This window comes from Stegodyphus dumicola, chromosome 9, assembly GCF_044657685.1.
Source record: "Stegodyphus dumicola isolate Sdum_Otavi_A_Nest chromosome 9, ASM4465768v1".
Classification (NCBI taxonomy): Eukaryota; Metazoa; Arthropoda; class Arachnida; order Araneae; family Eresidae; genus Stegodyphus; species Stegodyphus dumicola.
The window spans coordinates 57,563,911-57,587,496 of record NC_140776.1 but is presented as its reverse complement, the minus strand read 5'-3'; the positions used below and the strand labels follow the sequence as shown (position 1 = coordinate 57,587,496).

At 33.8% G+C, this 23,586-nt stretch overlaps 1 protein-coding gene across 4 annotated transcripts in view; it reads right to left on the bottom strand.

The window, feature by feature from the left end:
- LOC118190974 (tubulin polyglutamylase TTLL6-like) overlaps positions 1 to 23,586 on the bottom strand; it is a 93,959-nt gene that overhangs the window by 3,494 nt on the left and 66,879 nt on the right. For all 4 annotated transcript variants that reach the window (XM_085824523.1, XM_085824525.1, XM_085824524.1 and 1 more), the window contains one exon: positions 16,390 to 16,615. In XM_085824523.1, the coding sequence (XP_085680649.1) occupies positions 16,390 to 16,615 (226 nt within the window). The remainder of the gene's footprint in view (positions 1 to 16,389; positions 16,616 to 23,586) is intronic.

The following is a 23,586-nucleotide window of genomic DNA, read 5'->3' as shown; positions in this document are numbered from 1 at the left end:
ATGTATAGGTAAAGAGTGGAACACGCCTAAGGTTATTTCTGTATATATTTGAGTGAAAACTATCTATAATCTTATCTGTAACAGATTCATAACGATGAATATTACAAAGTTATATTAGTATAAATAATGCGATATTTTCAGAGAATATATTAGTGGATATCAAGATACCATTTATTTATAAATATCACATACTATATATGTTCTCCAATCCTTTGAACAAAGTATAAGCAGAACAAAACGTCACCAGAATAGGTCCTTCCTTGCCCAGGAGTTAACCGTACAAGGATGGTTATCAACTCAGCAGATGTATTCTATATTCTGCACTAGTTACGTTAAAGCACTAAGAGAACATTTCCTGAGCATTCGAAGTGTACAAATATGCATACATATAAATTTTATATATAAAGGTAACAAAGCTGAATTATTTAGGCATGAATATTTATTATGATAGTTTATGCATATAGGGCCCACCAGCGGCCGAGCGGTCGCTGAACACTGGTAGTTCGGTCCGAGGTTCGAATCCCGCGAACGGGCTGGCTGCATGGGCGTTTTCGTGGTTTTCCCCATGTGTAACGTGTATACGAGCCAGTTTCCCTTAGAAAGTCCTCCACGAAAGGCATCCCTCCCCTTAGGCAGATAGCCCTAGTGTGCTTTGCCATAATTAAATACACCACCAGTTTATGCATATAAAATGTTTACAATTCTGAATAACAGTAGGTAATGAATAGTGTAATAGAACAAAATATATTAAGTTACATAAAATATATAGAATATAGAATATTACATACAGAATGATATATAGTTGTGTAAATTTTTGACACATTAGTCTATCTTCTGGAATGAAAATAAAGCTACTTTCTTCGAAAGATGGAATCGCTTATCATAATATAGTAATTTCAAGTATGAAACTGTTTTCAGTCCGTGCTGCCTAGTTTAAAGCATTGGGTTTTGCTGTTACCTTGTACTGATACGAGCAAAAGCATAATAGTAAATGAGACATTGGCATTGATCCAATGTCTTCTGTGCGCACCTGCATTTGCTTCTAGACTTAAAGCCGAGTCGCTGCAAATGTTTACATGGCCTTGAATTTTTTTTGCTTTTTGAAATTTGCTTCAAGGGCCAGGAGCTCTGCTTAAAATACTGTGTTGTGATTATCCAGTATACTATTTCAGGTAAATTTGAAAGAGTTATTAACATAGAAGAAACAATTCCCTCTACTGTTGTATGCTTTTCAGCCATCTGATATACAGATGGCTGAAAAGCATACAACTTTTAGAGCTTTTAGAGCTGAAATTATAGAAGGATTGTCCATGTGGATTACTATATAAAGACTTAAATGCGCTGGATAGTATTCGAATGTAAGTCTGTGGTGCTCGAAGTGTTCACATTATATTCTGCGCCCCACAAGGTCCAGTTTTATTTTAGCCTTCAAATATTTCCTAGAAAGGCCTCTCAACTCTAATGGCGGTATTCCAGCTAGAACTTGAAGGGATGACCTTGAAATTGTGTAATAGTCCCTGTCGATACGCAGTAGTTTAACTTTATGATCAATTTTAGATGATGATTGAGGTTTTCACCGCATGCAGCTTCATCATATAAGATAATTTGTCCTACAATCGTAAGGTACCAAAGCCTAAGAAGATTCGCCTGCACCGCCATTTAAAGGAAGAACTGTACTGCATTGAGTTTGACAATAACTTTATGTACTTGATAAATGGTACAAACGAGAATTTATTATCAATAAAAAGGCCTAATTTTTTTTATTTGCTGCACATATTTAAAGCATTTTTCATTAAACTGAACACATGGATTATGTTTGAAAGGATATTTTCGATCAATTACAAGACCTGACTTCTTTAGCAGGATATTACAATATTGTGGGTATTTGACCAGTCTACAAATTCATCGACACTTGCTTATCATTTTATTTGCAGAATGCTAAACCCGAGACCACCAGTAGGAAATCGTAAGCTATCAGGGCTAGTGTGAATAATGCCATCATGAGCCTTGGAGATATTGTTTCGTTATGTTATACACTGACGAGCCAAAAATTTATGATCATCCACATATTGTTCCATGAACTCGTCTGGATAACGTCAAGAGCACGTGATTAAATTGAAATAAGATTTAACTGCTGCTGTAGAAAGCAAGGAATCATTCTTGGACTTGCTTTTGCGAGTCATGGGAAAGGCTGCTGATTTAAGCGAATTTGATAGAGGGCAGATTGTAATGAGCCAAAGACTCAGATCGTGTATCTACGAAACTGCACGACTAGTAGACTAATCTCGATCTGCCATTGTTAGTTTTTATGCAAAGTTGATAAATGATGTAAAACCAGCATTAGATTCCGAAGTGTTTGACGTCGAAGCGTTATCAAAGAAAAAGGAGGTCGAAGACTGTCCCGCGTGGTATAGCAAAATCGTCTGACAGCTAGCCCATTATAATGCAGGTCAAAGTGCAAGTGTTTTGGAACACACAGTTCAGCGAATACTGTTGGATATAGGACAGTGCAGCAGACGTCCACTCGTGTGCCCCTGCTGACTAAGTGCCATTGTCAACTACGCTTACAATGAGCCCCGGAACATCGAGACTGGACCATAGATAAGTGGAAGATAGTTGCCTAGTCGGATGAATTGCTATTTCTTATTTATTACGTCGATGGTCGTGTCTTCGAGGCCTTTTCCAGGCGAATAATTTTTCCCTCCTGTACAGCAGGTCTTACACAGGTTTGTGGTGGCGGTATTATGCTCACAACTGCAAATAGAATCTTCCAGCAGGACAGTGCTCCATGTCACAAAGCTTAAATTGTGTGTAAATGGTTGCAAGAGCATAATTAATATCCTGACCACCTAACTCGTCGGATCTTTACCTGATAGAGTACATTTGAGATGTCATGGAACGGCGGCTCAGAGATCAAGCACCGCCGTGTCGGAATATCGCTATTTTGTGTGACCGCTACTTAAAACATTTGGTACAACCTGTTTTCAGTCATCTACCAAAAACTATGGCATCCATGACAAGGTGGTTTTCAGCTGTTTTGCAGTCCGAGTGTCGCCCAAAGCGTTATTGAGTAGGTGGTCATAATATTTTGGCTCTTCAGTGCATCTCATGATGCTACATAAAATTATCAAACATAAGCACGAACGTACGGCTATTTCACTAAATATTTTATAAGTTCAATATTTGTAGACTATTATTCATTATTTATAGGCTATTGTTTATTGTATATTGCTATTACCGTTATTTCTGTTTTACTCGTAATTATTTATATTTTAGCATTTATATGTTACATTTACGCTTGAAAATTTCATTTTGAAGAGAATGACGAGTTTAAAAGGCAGTTTAGAAACATTTACAAGTGTAACTGCAGGAGAAATTGTTTTATCCTTTTGACTTCCTTGTATGAAGGGAAGTATTGTAATCGCGAAAAGTTTCACGCATCATATTTCAACGAAAATATCCATTTTGGCCGCTATCGAATGCAATTTAACGATGTTTTTGCGTGACATCTGTACGTAAAGACAGAATAAAAGACTCTTTTCTCCCAAAAAAATTATAAAACTGATTTAAAATGAATTCTGAAGATAATTTTTCGTGGCGTCTGTACGTACGTACCTATCTCACATAACTCAAAAACAAGCAGGCTCAGAATGTTGTCTTTTTGTATATAGGACTGCTATAACATGTAGATGTGCACCTCGTATTTTGGTTGCAATCGGCCGCACCAAACGTGTATATATATATATATATATCCACTCTGTTACTCAGCTCAGTGATTTAAGTTTCTTTACTCTTATATGTTTGTGAGTTGTGCGTTTTTTGCTTTAAAAATGATTGAATTATGTTGTTCTTATATTCCATCTAAGGTTGTTACGCTTTTAGTAAATCTGCATGCAATATTTGTAGAGTTATCAACAATTTAAAAGTTAAGACACAATATCACGCCGAACAAACACTAATTCAGAAGTCAAACAACTAAAATCAGCGTTGTATTTTCAAATTTTCACAGGACTTCTTCATCCATCTGTTGATTATTAATGCTATACACTTTTAAAATTCTTGCAGTGGAAGACAGACATTCTTGCAGTGGAAGACAACAAGAGAGTTGAATTTTTGTACAGTAAATTTGACTTAAAACTACTTTATGTGACTCCTTAATTGTAACTCCTCCTCCTAAATGAAATGACTTTGTTCTGAGGAGGTTAAATGACGAATTATCTCTGCAATCCTGAATAGATGAACTAAATAAAAGAAATTGGAAACGTGATATTTTCCTTAATAAGGAAGTATAATGAATTATTGCATAATGCTATAATCTGGTTTTGTGTTATTTAATGTTTTGATAACTTCAAAGATAATTATTTGTGATAAAAATTTAAAAGAGTTAACGGTAATAAAAGTGGGATGTTTCATCGCGTCTTCTTATAACCCACGTGTCTTTTCCCCAAGAGGTTTCATTATAGGATGAGCACTTTTTTCCTTTACTCTTGCTCTTTTTTTATGGGGGAGGATTGTTTTAGTTTGCTTTTTATTACAGGAGACCACTGGGTGAGCAGCTGTGTCGCCATGAAGATTTTCAGCTTTATTGCTCACTCAGTGGGACCACGTTTACTTAAAAATTTATATTACAATAAAAATTTTGATTTTGATGTATACATAATTTTGACACACATTGACAGAATTCATATAAATATTAACAGAAATTTTGATGGTACTCACATAGAATATAGAATGCATAATGTAAAATACAAATAAAGATTTAGATACAAAATTTTGGTTACATACATAATAAATAAAATAGGATTTTGATGATTTGTTGAAATGCAATAATAGTTCACAGTTGATAAATGGTTTATAATTCATAAATAGTTCACTATTCATAAAAGTTCACAGTACGTAAGTCTGTTAAAGTTTATTTATCTATTGAAGTTAATAGTTAGTCTGAAGTAAGTTCTGATAAAGCTCTGATAAATTCTATAGTTAGTCTGAAGTAAGTTTCATATTTGTTAATTGAAGTTGTGCTGCCTTGAAGAGTTATAAAGGAGATCTTGGGAATGTGGGAGAAAGCTGTAGAGTTCGTGGATAAAAATCACCCCGAAAAAGTTGCAACTGGTCATGCATCGGAGTTGTTCAACGAAACTTGCCTAACTCTATTACAGGTCTATTGCTTTTTATTACAGGAAGAGAATCATCTCCACCGAAAACAAGACTCGGAGCCTATAAAGTCGCCTATAATTCTACTGGTGAGTAATACTTACAGAGCAGCGCTATATAATTTGCATTACGAATATAGGTTGAAAGATAGTAAGTTATTGTTTATGTTGATTCAGCATAAAAATAAACATTTTATGTTAACTTAAGTATTAAAAATTAAAAACGATGTAAGTCTTAAAAATGCAAAACGATGTAATTAGATAAAAGTAATACAGTTCTGGATGAGTGAAACATATACTCCGTTTTCTTTTACACAATAGATTCATTTTTTGCCACTTCGATTTAAGATGCTGCTGTAAGAACCTAACATCGGTGTACAATGAGAGCTACCTATAATCTGCAGTACGTCGTCATGTATTGAAAAAATCAAATAAAAGCTTGATACTTTAAAATTTTTAATTTATATTCAGTTGTTTAAAATTAAAACTGAACAACAGTATTAAACCTTTGTAAAAGATACATCTTATCATTGTATCTCGTCATTGTATGTTATTGTATGTCAAAGGGTAAAAGAAATGTTTACTAAGATTAATCTACATGTATTCATTGTAAACCAGTGCGTCCAAAAGGTTTTAGGACTACCTTTTTAACAAATTCCTGAAAATCTGCCAAACGATAATTGACAGTATTTATTATAATGACATCTAAACTTGCTGCTGTTAAGATATCATATGGTTATAGATAGAATTTTCTATAAGGTTAATCATAAACATTGATTAGGTGAACATCTGCCATTATGGTTTCGAAAACTGAGAAAAGATTAGCGATAAAGGTTTTTTGTAATGTATCAACGGAGGCAATTTGGAATATTATGTAAAATATGCAGAATCAAGTATTAACACAATCGAATATTTTTCTTCTACGCGGACTATTTCGTTGCGGAAGCGAAGATACTAATGATAAACTCAGATGCGTTCTCACTTCTCAGTCTCGAAGGAATGAAAACATCGAAAAAGTTGCTGAAAACTGTCAATTGTTTCTTTGAATTATAACGCATGAGCTCAATATCAGTAAAGACACTACTCCCCCAAACATTACAAAAGACTTATTAATGTATATTGAAGTGTAAGAACTACGAATATTATTTTCTTTAACTTTCAGTTTCCCATGAACTTAGTACTGAAACTTTGTAGTCTGTATATGATAACCTGTTTACACTATACGAGGTTATTATATTTGTAAACTGTATAATTTCTCATAATTTTCATACAATAGCTTATCTCATAACATTATCCTGCACATCTTTCGCTGGTACAAAGTTTTCAAGAGTCTTAATTTATTTACATGAGTATAATATGAAGACATTGATGAATAAATAATATTTAAAATTAAAACATCATAGATATACACTCGGGTTTTATATTTCTAAACCCTTACAAAAATAAAGTTTACAAGGATAAATAATATTATGAGCTTACTATAGAGAAAATTTGAGGCTAGACTTAGCGAATAGGTAACGATAGGTGTGACTGCATTACAGATGCAAATTATGTCCAGTGTTCTGGCGAAACGTCGCACTAAGAGCAATATAAAAATGTGTGCAAAACTAACAGTTTAAATATTCGGTTATTCAATTCAAGTATGGCAGTAACTTACCGTATTTAAAAGAGTTAGAAATGATTTTATAGATGATTAGATATTCATGTAATTTAAGCTGGATTATAATTATGCCACTCGATGAACATTAAACGGCTGAATAAATGAGAGAGAAAGAGGAGATAAATATGAAAAGACAGAAAAATACACGATTCTTTTGGGATTGTACATACATGGGTAAATATAATGAATAGGTTCAGCTTGCAGTCAAACTGAAGCAATATTTCAAAAACCTGAAGTATTTATACGTTTCAAAGTTTAATAACTTCACTCCCCATATATTTTATGCATTAACAACTTTGAAACATTCTGGTGAGGTCGGCGGCAGGTCGACAAATTTCAAAGACCACCTAAGATTTTCCATCCCATCATGGCCCATTAAAACAGAAATTCAACAAGAAAGGGGGCGCGCCAAACTTATGCGTCTGGCTGATACTGATTTCCAATTCCAGTCCCGCATCGTGGCAATTAATTGTTAACATTTGCGTTGGCATTTTCCGTGAAAAACTAACACGAAGGACAGCGGTGACGTTCAAAGTGAATGTGAAGAAAACAAGACTTGCGACAGATTGCCGCCGTCGCCGGTAGAAATATCATTTTTATCTCATCTAGCCGTGGACCGGGGACATGAAGACGATGTAAATAGAATTTAGTAGCCTTGATCCGACATTATAAGCAACCTATGGCATGGGCTGAAATCACATGCAAGAGGCCAAAAACAACCAGTTACGCCCATCCATTAATTTTTATGACAAATTAAACTCCAGATTTTAAAAGCTTTGCTTTTGATGTATGCCAAATTTCTCATGCGCCGACTTGTCGCTTTCAATCTTCTTTCAAATTTTTTAAGGACTCATATTTTCTAACTTTTGAGAAAGCAGACTAAGAATTTGTCCTTCTCATATTTTCATCTTGGCTAATATAAAATTTTATTTAACTTGGAATAGAAACTAAAAGGAAATTTTAAATACATATTCATAAAATGAATTTCCCTTTAAGTTTTAGATAAAACAGTATACTTTTGTTAAAGGTTTCAAGAGATTATAAGAGTTATAAAGAGTTCAAGAGATCAAGAAGTAAAAGATGGATACACAACATGTGGAAAGTTTATTTATAGAAGTCTTTGCCCTGCGAAGGAAACGTCTGTTGTCGGTAAATAAACTTAACATTCATTAACAGTATAGTATTACAGAGAATTTGTTACTAATGTCACACATTAATTGAATTTATTAAAAGAAAATATAGTTTATGTAATATAGTGATAACGTATGTCAATTATTATGTTTTGATGCTCGGTTTATAAACCCAGAAGAGGCACGTTTGTGGTAGCCCGGAGTGTATGGTAGCTTTCTAACCATCCGCTTTTAAAATACATAGGCTTTGATGTACCCATAAATTTCTTCAAGTTGTAGAGATATTAAATGATTATTTGCAACAAGAAACATTAAAAAGCAACTATATCCATGAAGGGATTAGAACTCCAAACCTTTTGATTGCCAGACAGATGTGATTCCTCCTCTTATACTACGAAGATATACTGTGGGGAAATCGTCAATCCTTTATATTCTTCCCCACTGAATGGTGACTGAGGAAGAAGAAGACACAGTAGCTGAATCTAGATGGTAACGAATTATCGTTAACTATATAAAAGTTGAGTGCTGTTTGCAGACCAGTTTAGGATTTTGGGAACAAAAACACAAGCTCTATATACAACGGGATTCGAACCATAGATTATCCGATTGTCACCAAACGTACTACCCGCTTGCACCCAGAAGGCACGTATTGCGAAAGACAAAAATTTCTCATGAAGTCTGCACAGTGGAAAATGACATATTATTTTGAAATTTCGAAAGGCAATATTTTAATGAAGAATACTTGGGAAAATGTAGAGAAATTTTAAATCCAAAATATTTTGATTTTGTTATATTACTTATATATATATATATCATTTTCCGTGAAAACTACCACGAAGACACACACTTATGAACTTATATATATATATGTATATAAGGAAGTTAACTTAACCCAAAAAAGTAATCTTAAAAATTATTTGTTCTTAAAATAATCCGTTAAGAACTAGACTGATGTGGGTGGTAATGAATGTTAAAATTTGATTCAAGAATTCAAGAGGTAGAAACTATGAAACTTTTTTCGTGCTCAAAGTTTATCAGTATCTGGAACGATGATCTCATCAATAATTCAATGCAAATGGATGAAAGAAATAACCGAAGTCGAGCAAGAGATTTGTTTCAGTTTTTAATACCTTGAAGAGGTATTGCTGTTTACAGACTGCGATAATATCTTGCATGTCATATATAGACGTAATTCTTAATAAATGATGAATAGCCATTAATATTACAACATTAGAAAAGCAGTTATTGGAATCATATTTATTTCACAAATACATTGTTAACAAAGTATGAAACTGTTAAAATTTCTGATAACTTTGAGGCATAGGACATGCAGAAATTACTACCGGAACATCCTCTTCTGGCAGCAATACCAACTATTATACCACTAAACATGGAGTGGTATAAATTTTGGGTGTCAAATATGGACAGAGACTATCTTCCTAACTGGCAAGTTTCCCTATACCTGTTTTCTGCCATCTTTGTTCTAACGTATTTAGCTGACGTTAAATCAGTATTTTATAGTCGAGAACGCAGTGTCCAGGTTAAACACTCTGTACACTGAGAAAACGTATACTAGGACAGACATCATGAGATCTTGCAGTAATCTGTGTAAAGGAGGTTCTGAAGATATGGCACAGATCAAGGCCGTTTTAAGGCATGGGTCCGCTGGGTACTGGCCCTGGGATTCTCGAGTAAAAAGGCCACATGCTAAATTAATTTAAATTTCATTTCTCAATTGATTAGCGTAGTGGTCCAGCACATTAGTTTGTGGAGGGTTTGCCATAAATCGGGCACAAGTACGGGCAAGCAGTAATTACGCGGTACGATATATAGCAGTGCCAATAAACTACGATTCTGCCCCCCCCCAAAAAAACCGAATTCTGAAGGATACTATTATGAAAGCAATCCTCTTACACGAGGCTTAGTATAACCTACAACACACACACACACACACAAAAAAAAAAAAAAAAACACAGTTTCTGAACAAAAGCATTTTTTAATCTTCCATTTTATACCGCTTTAAGGTGCCATAACTTTTGCATATACTGTGCACTTTCTTCATGATACAGCAATTTTAATGTCCGGCAATGCATAGAAAATAAATAAAAAAATCTTCTACCTGCACCTTTTATATTATTTTTTAATATAAAAAACATTTTACCTAATTAACATATTTTGCAGTTAATTTTATATTATAATTATTTCTAACAAGCCCTATAATAATTAAGACACAATAATACACCGAATAAATACTAATTCAGAAGACAAACAACAAAAATCAGCGTTATATTTACAAAATTTCCACAGGATTGTTTTTTGTCTTTTTTTTTTTTTTTTTTTTTTTTTTTGCACGTGGTGTGGCCGCCATTTTGTGATTGCATGAGTTTCAGTAAGTACTTTTTTGCAATTTTCAAGTTATGTTTATGTTTTGTATATTTGGATATTGTGCTTTTCTTGTATGATTTCATGCATTTTGCTTACAAACGTTTTGTTTTCTATTCACTTCAGTGAGGGATTTTTCTGCTGTTTTGCGTGTGCTTTATTAATTCTTAGCTAATTTAGTTTGATTTTCTGCATTGTTTATCATGACCTCATCCGTTAATCGTTTCACTAAATTACGCCTGAAACGGCAAAAATTCCTGAATCATCTTGACTTTTTACTTAAATGTAAATGTAAAAAACTGATCCCCAATTTTATTCAAATCAAATCTAATCAAAAACCTTCGAGTCGCGTTTCAAGAATTCTGTTAAATTGCAAGCTTGCTTACTTCGGTCCGTCATAAGGGATACACGTCAATAATTGTCCAAAATTGAACATGAACTCTATAAGCTTCATCTGGAACTCGCTAAATCATATCCAAAATTCACTGCCCTTGAACAAAAGTCTTGGTCTAGAACGGAGAATGCAGTTAACCATAAAAACATCCTTGCAGTTAAATTCGAAAAACTCCTTTTACAGTCTTCCAGTTCAAGTAGTTCAAAAAATCTTCCCATTGTAAACATCAAGCCAATAGTTAATATTTCTAATGTTAGTCTTTCAGAAGAACAAGAGAGAATTCTAAAATATAATTTTAACTTCTCACAAACCTGTAAACCCTCGATTCCAAAGATTTTGGCTCCTATCGAAAAAGCTTTCAAGTTCAGTAAAGTTTCAGATTCACAGAAAGAAATGATTAGGCATCTTATCGCTCATAATGTGAAATTCAATAATAAACCTTTGAAACCAAATCTAACTGCGAGAGAAAGAGCTACAATGCGGGAAATTCATTCTAACCCGGATATTATCATTTCAAAGGCCGACAAAGGTGGCCAGATAGTCGTCATGGATAAGAACACTTACATCGATGGTATCACTAAACTCTTAAACGAAGGACCATATAATCCGATCCCTAAAGATCCTTCAGCTTCCGACTTGTCAAAAATAAAAACTGCGATCAAATCTTCGCAAATCATTTCAAGCAACTTAAAACATTCGCTTATTCCATCTGTTGCGAATTGTGCCAGATTATATGCTCTTCCGAAAATTCATAAAAGTGGTATTCCTTTCCGCCCTATTGTATCAAATTTAGGTACTGCCTCGTATCCATTAGCTAAATATTTGGTTTCTAGATTTTCCACTCTCTTAGACAATAACATTTACACCATAAAAAATTCAATAGAGTTTGTAGAAAAGGTTTAAAACATTTCTCCTAGTAATTTACTCATGGTTTCTTTTGATGTAAAATCATTATTCACCAATGTCCCGGTGGAGGGTGCATTAAGATGTCTAGAAACCAGACTTCGCGAATTTCATTTCTCTTGCATCGAAATTGATGAGCTAATTTCTCTCACTCAACTCTGTTTGAAACAAACACATTTTGTTTTCCAAAATAAATATTACAAGCAAACTGAGGGATTAGCCATGGGAAGCCCCCTCAGTCCCATCCTGGCTGATATCTACATGCATTATTATGAATCAAAATTGTTTGAAACTTTATAAACTTCCCGGCATGGTTCCGCTACGTAGACGATACTTTTACCCTGTTTGAAGGTAATAAAGATGATTTAAATAAAGTTCTTTCAACAATGAATTCTATTGATCCTGCTATTCAGTTCACTTTTGAACTTGAGACTTGCAATTCTCTTCCGTTTCTCGACATTCTGGTCACACGTAACACATCCAACTTCAGTACTACAGTTTACCGTAAACCTTCATCGGTTTGCCTTCCACCACACTTTAAATCATGTCATCCGACTAAACAAAAGTTAGCTTCATTTTATTCCTATGTTTTCCGTGCTCTTCAAGTTTGCTCCTCCAAACTAGCCCTTGATGAAGAGCTAAATTATTTAAAAGCAATAGCTATTGACAGGGGCTTTTCACCCAACATTATTAATCAAGCAGTTAAAAAATTCTCATCTCAACACACTAAAAGCCACACTCTTATTTTAGGAGATTATAAAAATTCTGTTGTCATTCCCTTCTTTCCATCAATTAGCTATAAAGTTGCACATATTTTGCAAAAATTTAACTTTCGGGTTGTTTATTCTCCCATCAATAAAATTCGGACTTCTATACTCAAGGACTTCTATACTCTTCATACTATTAGGACTTCTATACTCTTCATACTATTAGGACTTCTATACTCTTCATACTTCTATACTTCTATACTCTTGTTCATTTGTGGTTTTGCAGCTGAGGATGGTGGTTCGGTAAAACCATCGAAACTAGTCCTGTGGAAATTTTGTAAATATAACGCTGATTTTTGTTGTTTGTCTTCTGAATTAGAACCCCTATAATAGTTCGACTCCAAAATATCTAGCTCTTTTTGTTCATCCTGTATTAAAAATAAAACTTAATGGTTATAATGAAAATATATAGATAGAATTTTATACGTTGAAAGTCTGCTATACATTTCTACTATACATAGAGTTAACCCTCCAGTAAATACATCCCGTATTGGTACAAGTAGAAGTTAGACAAGCACCTCTGTAATACCGCAGGTGATTGAGGTATTGCTGTACCAAACTAACTCCCGCTCCAATTTTGGGGGAGAATAACCCGGGAGGAAGCTACCGATGATCTCCCACTCTTCTTTTCCTACCATCAACCTCCCGACAGGACTTTCGGATCGCCGTGTATTTTGAATGTCTCCTTACCGCACATACAGTATGCGTTTACAATTTTCCATGACTTCTCCAGAATTCGGACCCGAACCCAATGTTACGGGAGTCAGCGTTACTAACCACTATATCGTACTTGGACACCTCTCAAAATGACCAGTAGTATTTTTTAGAACAAAAATCAATTTTGGTATTGATGATTATAATGGTACTCCATATAGCCAAATAAAAAGAACTAAGGGGCTATTTGAAGTTAGAATTTTATCTTATATATTCCATATTTTACTCGCACACACACACACACAAACATATATATATATACACATAGAGAGAGAGAGTATACATAAGGTAAAGAATATGGGAGATAAAATTGCAACTTTAGTTTGTAATTAACCCCTTAAATTTGTGTTTAAGTTATTTCTTATATCTGTTCTAAAATTAGTAACATGCTTATAAATATTTCTCTGAATTGTTACATTTCAAGATTATTCCCTGTCATATGATTCTTAGATAAAGCTCATGACGCATACAGTTGCATAATGCAAAACGTTTTTCAGCCTGTAATAACATAGTTTGCATCTCGAATCCTTAATTAACTACTCGAAATAAAACGGAACCATAACTTTATTATTTCTAATCTAGGAATTTTTTAAATCTGTGCTCACTTTTCATGCTTGTTTCCGTTCTGATAACATGCTACCCGCACTTCTCGCCTTTTTTGTTGTCAAATATATGTAAAATATAGTTTGTAATTATGAAACGACAAGGGGATTCATTTCTGCGTTTATGTATTCCTTTATAGAGTTTTATTTAACGAATTAAGCAAAATATAAAGAGGCGACACTTCATAATTTTTCATTAGTCGAATATTTTGAAGTCTAATCTAAAACCGTTTAAACTTTTAAATTAAAATTGGGAAGATTAATTTGGCTGAAATTCAAATCCACTAGAAAGGTTCACTAAAAAAGAACGTGATTGTTGCAGTTTCATTGGCATCTGGATGAACACCACTATCAACCTCATAGCGGCATCTGGATGAACACCACTATCAACCTCATAGAGCACTTTCAGGCTTTGATGACATCTTAAAATGCATAAGGTTTTGAATTTTGATAATTTTGAGAAATTAATTCAGTATTCCGTGTTCAGTTGTATTTATCTATTTTAAATAAATCTCCCGCATCTAGACTTGCTGCAATTACAAAAGGAATTCTAATTACAGCTTTCATTTTTCAGATTTCATTATATCCTCTTAATAAGTGTAGAAAGAGTTTTAGAACTTGGTTTCTTAAATTTCGTTTTCATTAAATGCAGATTTCAAATGTTGCTTTAGTTAAAAAAGTTTGATATTAAATAAAAGTTTATTTTCCATTTTTCTTATAATTATTATTTTAATATGAACAATTCGAGAAAATTTAAGCTTAATTTTCCTCCTACTTTCTATGCTTTGAAACTTTCATATTTATACTGTTTTAAATTTAGAATCGAAATGAGGAAACAAGAGCGTAGAAGCTTCAAACACTAAAATTATTCTTCAATCGAATGTTAATTTTGTTTTCTAGTGATGATTTTATCTTTATCAATTGGCAAGAGAAAATATTACTTCTTTCTTAATTTGCGTAAATTTTGTCGTATGCTTCATTTTAGAATATCAACAGTGTCAAATTCCTTTGGGTCAATAGCATCAGCAAGGGTTTCGTTCTTCATAGAATTTGCTAATGCTGGACGACCTTTTATATACGGACTGAGTTAGATTCAATAGTCAGTTTCTTTTTTTATTCAGAGTAAAAAAAAAGTACGATTGTATTTAGCTTTTTCCTAGGCAATACTGCTTTAGATTTTCCTCTGTGAATGAGTTTGATTTGCGATATCCGTCGCATGTTAAGCACAATTAGTCTTATCTGTGCTTTTTAACTTTAAATATTTGTACATGTGTACCTTGTTGCGTTCTCTGTAATTTCTTTCAACAAAATGCTAATTTCTTATTCCTAATCCGGCATTGTTAAGTAATCCTTACAACCTCGTAGCGGATAACAATATTCTATTCTAATATTTGCCGAAGTAAAGAATTAGCACTGACCACTACTTCTGCGATATATGTTTATTTTAGAATTTTGTTTAGTATTCTTTGAAAAATTAAAATACCTTCTGTGCGAAAAATTGTGGAGTGCTAGTACAAATTGCTTTTGTTGTTCAATATATTTCAGAAGCTAAACACATTATTTAACTCGAATTTTATGTTTAAAAATTCGCAGTCCTTCCATACTGTTTCAACTGTAACAAAATATTAATGCTTTAGATTTTCCTTTTCATCTGTAAACTTTGTAATTTGTTAAGCATATTTTCTTTGATTTAACTGCAGTCTAATACTTCCAGACTGCACTTATTTTTTATTTTGTTATCCCCCGCACTTAATTTGAATTTACATTCAGGATTATAAGAGTATTAATATGAAAGTTAAAATCAATTTGAGAGTTTTCTTTTACTAACAGCAGCTGATAGAATTTTACAGCTCATTTTTATTAAGACTAAGCAATCAATCTAAGTATAAAATAACATAAACTTGAACAATTTTTAAATTTAAAAATATTTTTCTCAACATATTTCTTTATTTATTCGCTTAAAAATGATTAAAATGTACCTAACCAAATTATTCTATTCAGCATGTTTAACGAAGGCCTTTAACCATAATAATTATTAAAAGTCGCCTCTTGTGCGGCCAGCTGACTAAAATAGTTATTATAAAAAGAAATATATACATAATGATTTTAATGAACTTAGGTAATGCAATTTCACGGATCCCGATAGTAATTAAATAATAATTCGAATGAACCTGCATGTATTGCTTTTAATTGCTTAGTTTGTTAATTAATGATAGAATAAATTTAAAAGAAAATTAAATATCCTACACTTAGCCAAATGGTAATAAGCTGGCACATAGGAAATAAAATATTTCATACTGAATAACGGTAATATATTTCTTTTAAATTGCTTAGGTTTCTGATTAAATTTGAAGCATAAAATTCTTGCGGTTTGTCGAGGGACAAAACAAAGCTTTTAAATCGCTGAGTTTTTAATCAGAAGTTCCTCCAGTTCACACAAAATATGAAGAAAATAGAAAACAAATTCGAAATTCAAAATTCGGGCTTCGAGGAGATGTACACTTTCGGTTCGAGGACTATGTGTGTTCGAAATCTGGTGGCTCTATGTGTCGTCGCTTTTTTCCCAGTACGAGGAATATGCAAACATACTTACATGCATACAGATTCTCCGTTATTTAAAAGTACAGATAAAATTGTCAAAAAATGATAGCCCAAAAGATTATTAAATTAAGTGTTTACCTCACCTCTAGAAGATAGGGCTTGATTTTATCGTCCAGAAGAATATCAAAACCTAGCAACTCAAAGCAAGGAGAAACAGCTGAAGCGATGGGGAAGCATGTATGGTACATGTGTTGCAGAACCGGAAGAGCAGACAGAATGGTCTTCACAATGATTCTGTCAATTGTCGGCCACAAATGATCAGTTGAAAACCCAAGGGAAACAAGATACTCTTCAAGATCAGAGAGCGCCCTGCAGGAAATTCAAAAATTACTATTTCGTCAAAAATAATGAGGATACGATAACAAGATTTAAATAGGAAAAGACTTGTTTAAATTAGTCATGAGTATTTAACTGTAAAATAAAGTTGTAAAAGTAGCCAGAAAGATAGCATAAAAGTTATGAAACATGTCTTATATTAGAAAAGGCGCGTGTATATTCCGTGGACGCAATGCTTAAGTGTTGACATACTTTTCTATGTTTACTGGGCTATTTATAGTTAGGATATAAATGAATGAAAGCATTTGAATAATTTGCTCCGGATACCTTCACCGGTATAAATAGTTATTGCTTGAGATTGTAAAAAGGAGTCCACGTTTTTGTTCAAATGTTTGCTCTTCTGGCATGTGCAATCACAAACAAAAATACTAATTCAGAATCTAAACAAAATTGGAAAATATCAAAATGTTTAATTTAATTATTCTTTGTTTTGAAGTAATGAATGACAACGATTTGTAAAACAATTTAAAATCAATTTTCAATCCTAAGCTTTAAAACTTTTTTTATTTTCGAAAACTGGTAAGATGTTATTTTATATAAGATTTCAGTAATATAACCAATAAGATGTCATAAGCCTTATTATTATGATCTAATTTTGTGATTTGCATTCTGTGAGCTCCTTTGATCGTTTCTTTAAAATATTATGAGATGAATGAGATTTAAAGCATGAGTTGCCTATTTATTTATTATTCATAAATACTTTAGTTTCTATTCTTCGCATTAACAGTGACATCAGCATCTTGGTTAGTATAATTCAGAGAGGCGAAGAAGAAAAAAGAAAGGCGAAATGAGTAAAATATGTATAGCCTGGACGTGTATATCTGCAGCTGTCAGTATTCTATATATAAGAATTACATGCTTTTGTATTTAGTAAACAGAAACCCTCGAAGGAAAGAACTTCAATAATACATTTTGTTTTAAATATTTTGGTGGTTCCTTTTCCTCTCTATCCCATTCGGAACTACTAAAAATGATTATAGCTTCGATATCAGTAGAGATTATATATATCACAAGCGTAAAAAAGATTTTATTTAACTAGAACGCCTGGCGGTCATACGAAATGACCGCTGTTCTAGATATTATGAATTGTAATTAAAATGATTTGTGCAAAGGTGCTAATTTAAACTAAATTACCCAAGGCAGGCGGCGTGGACGCCCCTTTGTTTACTGCCCCACGGGGTTTCCCTCTTCTACTTGCAGGGAAACCAGCGGTCGAGTGGTAAAGTCGCTGAACACTGGTAGTTCGGTCCGAGATTCGAATCCCGCGAACGGGCTGGCAGCATGGGTGTTTTCGTGGTTTTCCCCATGTGTAACGTGTATACGAGCCAGTTTCCCTTTGAAAGTCCTCCACGAAGGCATCCCTCTCATTAGGCAGATAGCCCTAGTGAGCTTTGGTATAATTAAATACACCACACCACACCACACCACCTCTTCTACTTGCTTAATTGCTTAAGGTAGAGTGCAATGAAGGAAACCACTGGCGTTCTTCTTAAGAGCCACCGCTAGCTCAATCAATAAAGGGGATTTAAATAATGAAATTTTAATTCACATGTCAAAGATCTCTTTGTACACAACATTTCTTGTGTATATCTTTCCATCATTTTTATGCTCGCCTTGCAGAGGACCATCCATTATTTTTAATTTTACATCCGTTCTTTCACGAACTCTTGAACAGGCAGCATAAAGTTGACCGTGTTCAAATGCAGGCTCAGGTAAAAAAATGCCAACACGCTCAAGTGTTTGGCCCTGAGACTTATGGATGGCCATAGCAAAGGCAAGTTTTACAGGAAATTGTCTACGGCTCAATTGAAACGGCAACCCTGTGCCGTGGCAACTTCACCCTATTGGCTAGTACAGTTACGCAAGCAACCAATAAACTATCAGGAACACACAGACACTTCAGCCGCATATATATATATATGGGGTGAAGTAACATTATCTCCTCCGAAACGGCTGGCTCCCGGGCTTAGCGAAGCACACCGTTGTATTCTGCAGGTCCGTGGCACGCCATTTTGACCATTCGCGTCTTTTTGGGACTTTAATTAGTCGAGATATTAATTAAAAACTAATTTTCCCCTACGTTTTCTCTACATTCTCCATTTTCTTTCTTGGGTTTTCCCTATTAGAAGGATTTGGCTACGTCTTCCTTGAATATCTACGGAACGGCGCCGAGTTGAAATTCGAGACGTGTATCCTCGGATTCCAAAAAATTCTCCGAATCCATCGATACCGTTCTCATCTTCGTACGACTTTAATCGGTTGAGATATTAATTAAAAACTGCGGAAACGTTAATTTCCGCGCTCATTTTTCCGAATGGCAACAATAAACTATCGGTGACACACACTTTAGCCGCTTATATACATAAAGATAATAAGAAAGTAATGTTTTCGAAAATGAGAGTAATCCAAAAACAATCTGTGAGAGATCACTCAGCAATCAAAAACTCTTAGTTCTCTTCTTGTACTCGACGAGTTAGCATTAACGTTGAGCAGTTAAAAACGCTTAATTCTGCCCGTGCGCTGGACGAATTAACATTATTAACATATAAAAAAATTATTCCATCACTAGAGATTGTAAACAAGGGCTGAGCTTTGGACGGCTAGTTATTGGTTGGTCATTTTACTCTAAAGCATTATTTATTCGATTGATTAGAGGATTGGGGACTTACTGGGTAATGTATAAATGATAAACATACGTTTATATTGCCGATAAGACTCAAGTTATTAAAGGTGGAACCTTCCTTCACTGAACATTATTAAAAGACCTTAAGCTGTACATGTAATTTTGATTGTTATAGAATCTGAACAATTAACTTGTTAATAGCATTATTAAGTTATTCGAATGATAATTTATATGCAATGAATGCTACATCAACTACTTTTTTCAAATTCTGAAAACTGTATTTTTCAAGTTATAACGGACAGATGTTAGAGAAATTTAAAAAAAGGTCCTTCTTCAAACTTTTATCACGAATTATACTAAACTTCGCATTCAGTAAGAACGATTCTTTTTTTTTTTTTTTCTTTTTTTTTTTTCTTTAATCTTCCAAAATTTTCGGATACATTGTTATCACTTGTATTTTTCACACGACACATGAGAATGAATTTCAGCTTTTTCGCAGGAATCATCATCTTCTTCTGTGTCAAAGCGCATTTAAAATTTTGACGAATTCCTTCGAAGAAAGTATTCCATATTTTATTGAATGAATTGCTAAAATAATATTTGCTTCTGATGATGAATTTTTGAGGGATTTGTCTCAGCCGTATATTAAAATTCTCTTAAAAAATAAAAATTTGCTTTTTACATAAATGATCAGTTTTTCCTCAAAATCATCCTGCTCTGTAGCATTCAACTGCTCAAATTCCTTGCACAGTAGTTCCAGCCGTTCCGGTTTCCTTATCAGAAGAAGCATTTTATTCGACTCGGAGCAATCAAGGGGCCGCTAAAACTATGTGGTGCCCGCTTCGAAATCCATACCGAGCAGGTATGAGGTGAAGGCGCCAAATCGTCTGTAGACGACTTAGGTCCTGGTCTGGGTGTTGTAAGTAGTATAGCAGCCCCCATCTCTTCTCAATAGATTCCAGTAGGATTAAACTTTAAAAAATAATATTAATTCAAATTATTTTTCATGTTCCCGTTATTTTTTTACTGCAAGTATTTATAGAACACCAAATAAAAAACGAAAGCATTTTTTTTTTTCCAATAAATCGTAGATTCTATTTGTTAAAGTTCCTTCACTTCTTCGTCCATCATCAATGCGTAGCTCGCAGATTCTAAACTTCATGCAACTCCCATTGGAATTATTTTTTCGCTATGTTTCTTCCTTCGCCTGTTAACAGCGGTAATAATTCTCCTCGATCAGTTCAAAGTTCTAAGTTTACATGCTTATAAAAATACGGTATTTCACTAAATGCAGTTTGTTACGTGTATACAAAATTCAGCATGGAAATTAAAATTTGAATACTTGTAGCACTAATAAAGGTGTTATTAAGTGAAGAGATTGACTGAAATTGCAAGTTCATTTGACCATCCCATTCTTATTTCTGCCGCTGAAAACAATAAATATCAATTTGAGAGCAATTAATTTTGTTGTTAATTCTGCAGAGAAAGTGGTTATTTATACTTAAAGAACAACTAGAAGTCGTCTGAAACACTTAGCTTGTAGAGTCATTAGGTTTTTTTTTTTTTTTTTTTTTTTTTTTTTATGCAGGAGACGTGAAACGTGAGCAGTGCACTCATCAGGACTCGAACTTGGACCTTTCGAATACGCGGCGAATGTGCTACTATTACACGACAAAGGCATGCTAGAAGGAGAGTGAAAATACCTTATATACCCCCCCTTTTAAAAGGCGATTGGGGATTAGGGGACCCAATCGTCAAATCCTGGTGGTGAAGATTTACTGTCCATCACCTTTCAGTTCGGGCACCACTGTAGACTTTAGGGTATTTTGAAGGAGGAGCCATGAAAAATGTGCGATGCACTCGCCGGGATTCGAGCCTGGAACTCTCGAATCCCCGCCGAGTGTGCTACCGTTACACCATGAAGACTTGCTGGAATGGGGAAGAAAATATCTTATAATCTTTCAGTCAGATGTAAATCATAAATAAGTAACGTTATTGCGGAAAAGAATTATTGGACACGTACCAAAATAAACAGGATTTCTATACAGGAATTTCTTTTTTCCTATACTAAAATTCTAAGGAAATAGATGCAACAGAAATTAAATGATGAGCATGGAGCTATTGTGTACAAAATTCTCCAGTAATAAAGTAGAAAACGCTCGCAAGCTCTATTGATGACAATTAATAAGTGTTAAGTGTTTAAGACAGAATTTTATCCAAGGCCTTCAGAAGAGAATTCCGGTTAATATTTTTTTTTGGGGGGGGGGGACTTCTTCTTTATAAACAATGTTCTTGAGTACACTGTAGAAATTCCCTGTGCCGGAGATCCAAACAGGCATTTTCCAAGAAACCTGTGTTTCTATCTCATATCTGAGATTCTTTCCCTACCATTCTTCAAACTGACAAAATTACCATTTGCATTCAATTGACTTCTCATGTCCATGACCTTCTCATGTCATGACTTAAGAAATAATATATCGGAACTATTGACAATAAATCTGAATTTGTTTGCGCAAGCGTGGTTATATTTATATACAGATATTTGAATTTTTTTTAATTCAGTATTTACGTTTAATTCACTTGTAAGGATTATGTTAATTTTATTAACACTTAAATTTTGAGTTAAACTTCCTTTCTTATCGCTTCTTAATTTCATCTTACCACTTCCGGAAAGAACGTAGTTTTAGAATCACGTCTGAATGCTAATGAGAAAAAGCGGTATTTAACCGCGAAGTTCTACTGTCTTAGTGAAAGAGATACTAAATATTCTGACTAGCACGCGTCCCCCTTTTTAGGCTACTCTTTCGTAAACTATTATTACGCTCGGCCGTACTTTAGGCCCTTGATAGCATCGCAGTCATTTAGCGTTAAGGGGCCAACTCTCTTAGAATTTTAATAGCTTCGGCTATATCTTTTTAGTTAACATTAATTTAGTTTATTTCTTGGTCTCTTAAGTTGAAGACCGAGTGTCGGCTTTATTGTACAACTACAAGACGGAGTTCTGTTAAATCTTATTTGAACAATAAAGGGTCTTTTAACCCTTTTCAAGTTTATTTACTGTCTCACGAACTCAAGCGAATATTCGCTTACTAATTCTTAAGACTGTTCACATCCATCTGTAACTTAGAATTACACAGTGGAAAATTCTACAACTTTACAGATGTAATAGAAATTTCTAAGAAACATCAGGCGTCGGGCACAGGATTAGGGATAATTTCTTACCCGCTTTCAAGAATGAGTTTGCAATAAAATAATTTCGTTTGCTAAAATTATTAGGCTGCATAATGAAGGATTATCTTGCTGTTAGTTAACGAAATCTGACTGCCATCATTCGCAGTTAGTAGATGCGTTAATAACTTCAATTTAAGGGTGAAACTAGCTTTTTTACAAGGCTCAAATATGCCAATAATATAGTACAGTTTAAGGTTCAATATAATTATAAGTGACAAATTTATATTTAGGAAATTTTGCATATTTAGTTTGACATTCTTGATATTCTACAAGGTAACATAGGAGAGTATATTCTTTTTTGAATAAATGTTACGTAGCTAAACCGAACCATCATTCTCAAATGCAAAACCGCAAAAGAACAAGATAGGAAATAATGATTAGATAAGATAAGAAAGCCTGGACAAGAATAAGCAAGTGGCGCCATCTGTTGGTGAAACCAGAACTAAAACATAATTTCTTTAAAGGCCGAAGGCAAAGATGGATCGTTAACTAGAACAGAGAGATTTTTTTGAACGTGAAATGTTTGCAGCTGAGGATTTGCGGTTTCGCAGCTGAGGATGGTGGTTCGGTAAAACCATCGAAACTACTACTGTGAAAATTTTGAAAATATAACACTGATTTTTGTTGCTTGACTTCTGAATTAGTGTTTAATGTTTCTTGAAATTCTCACTAATGGTTTCAGAGAAATCATGTGTGTAAGCAGGTAAGTTGTAGTTTTGAGAAATTTTAAACTATAATTACCTTTAAATCTTGTAACTGGGCGTTACTTTTTTAACTTGAATATGAAAGGGTAAAAAACAATTACCTTAATTACCTATAATTAGCTTTAAATTCTATAACTGAGCATTACTTTTTTTAACTTTAATATGAAAGGGTTAAAAAATCGATTTTTTAAATTATTTAAAAGTATCTGATAAGGGAAGGTCAAGGAAATGTACGACACGAAATGAACAAAGTCTTATTCGTCATTCTTCAAAAAATCTTTTTAATAGTTAGGGAAATTGAGCTATGAGTGTAGATCAGTTATTTAACTACTTTTTTCACGAGGACCGTAAATCGAAGACTGAGAGAAAATAGCTTAAAAGCTCAC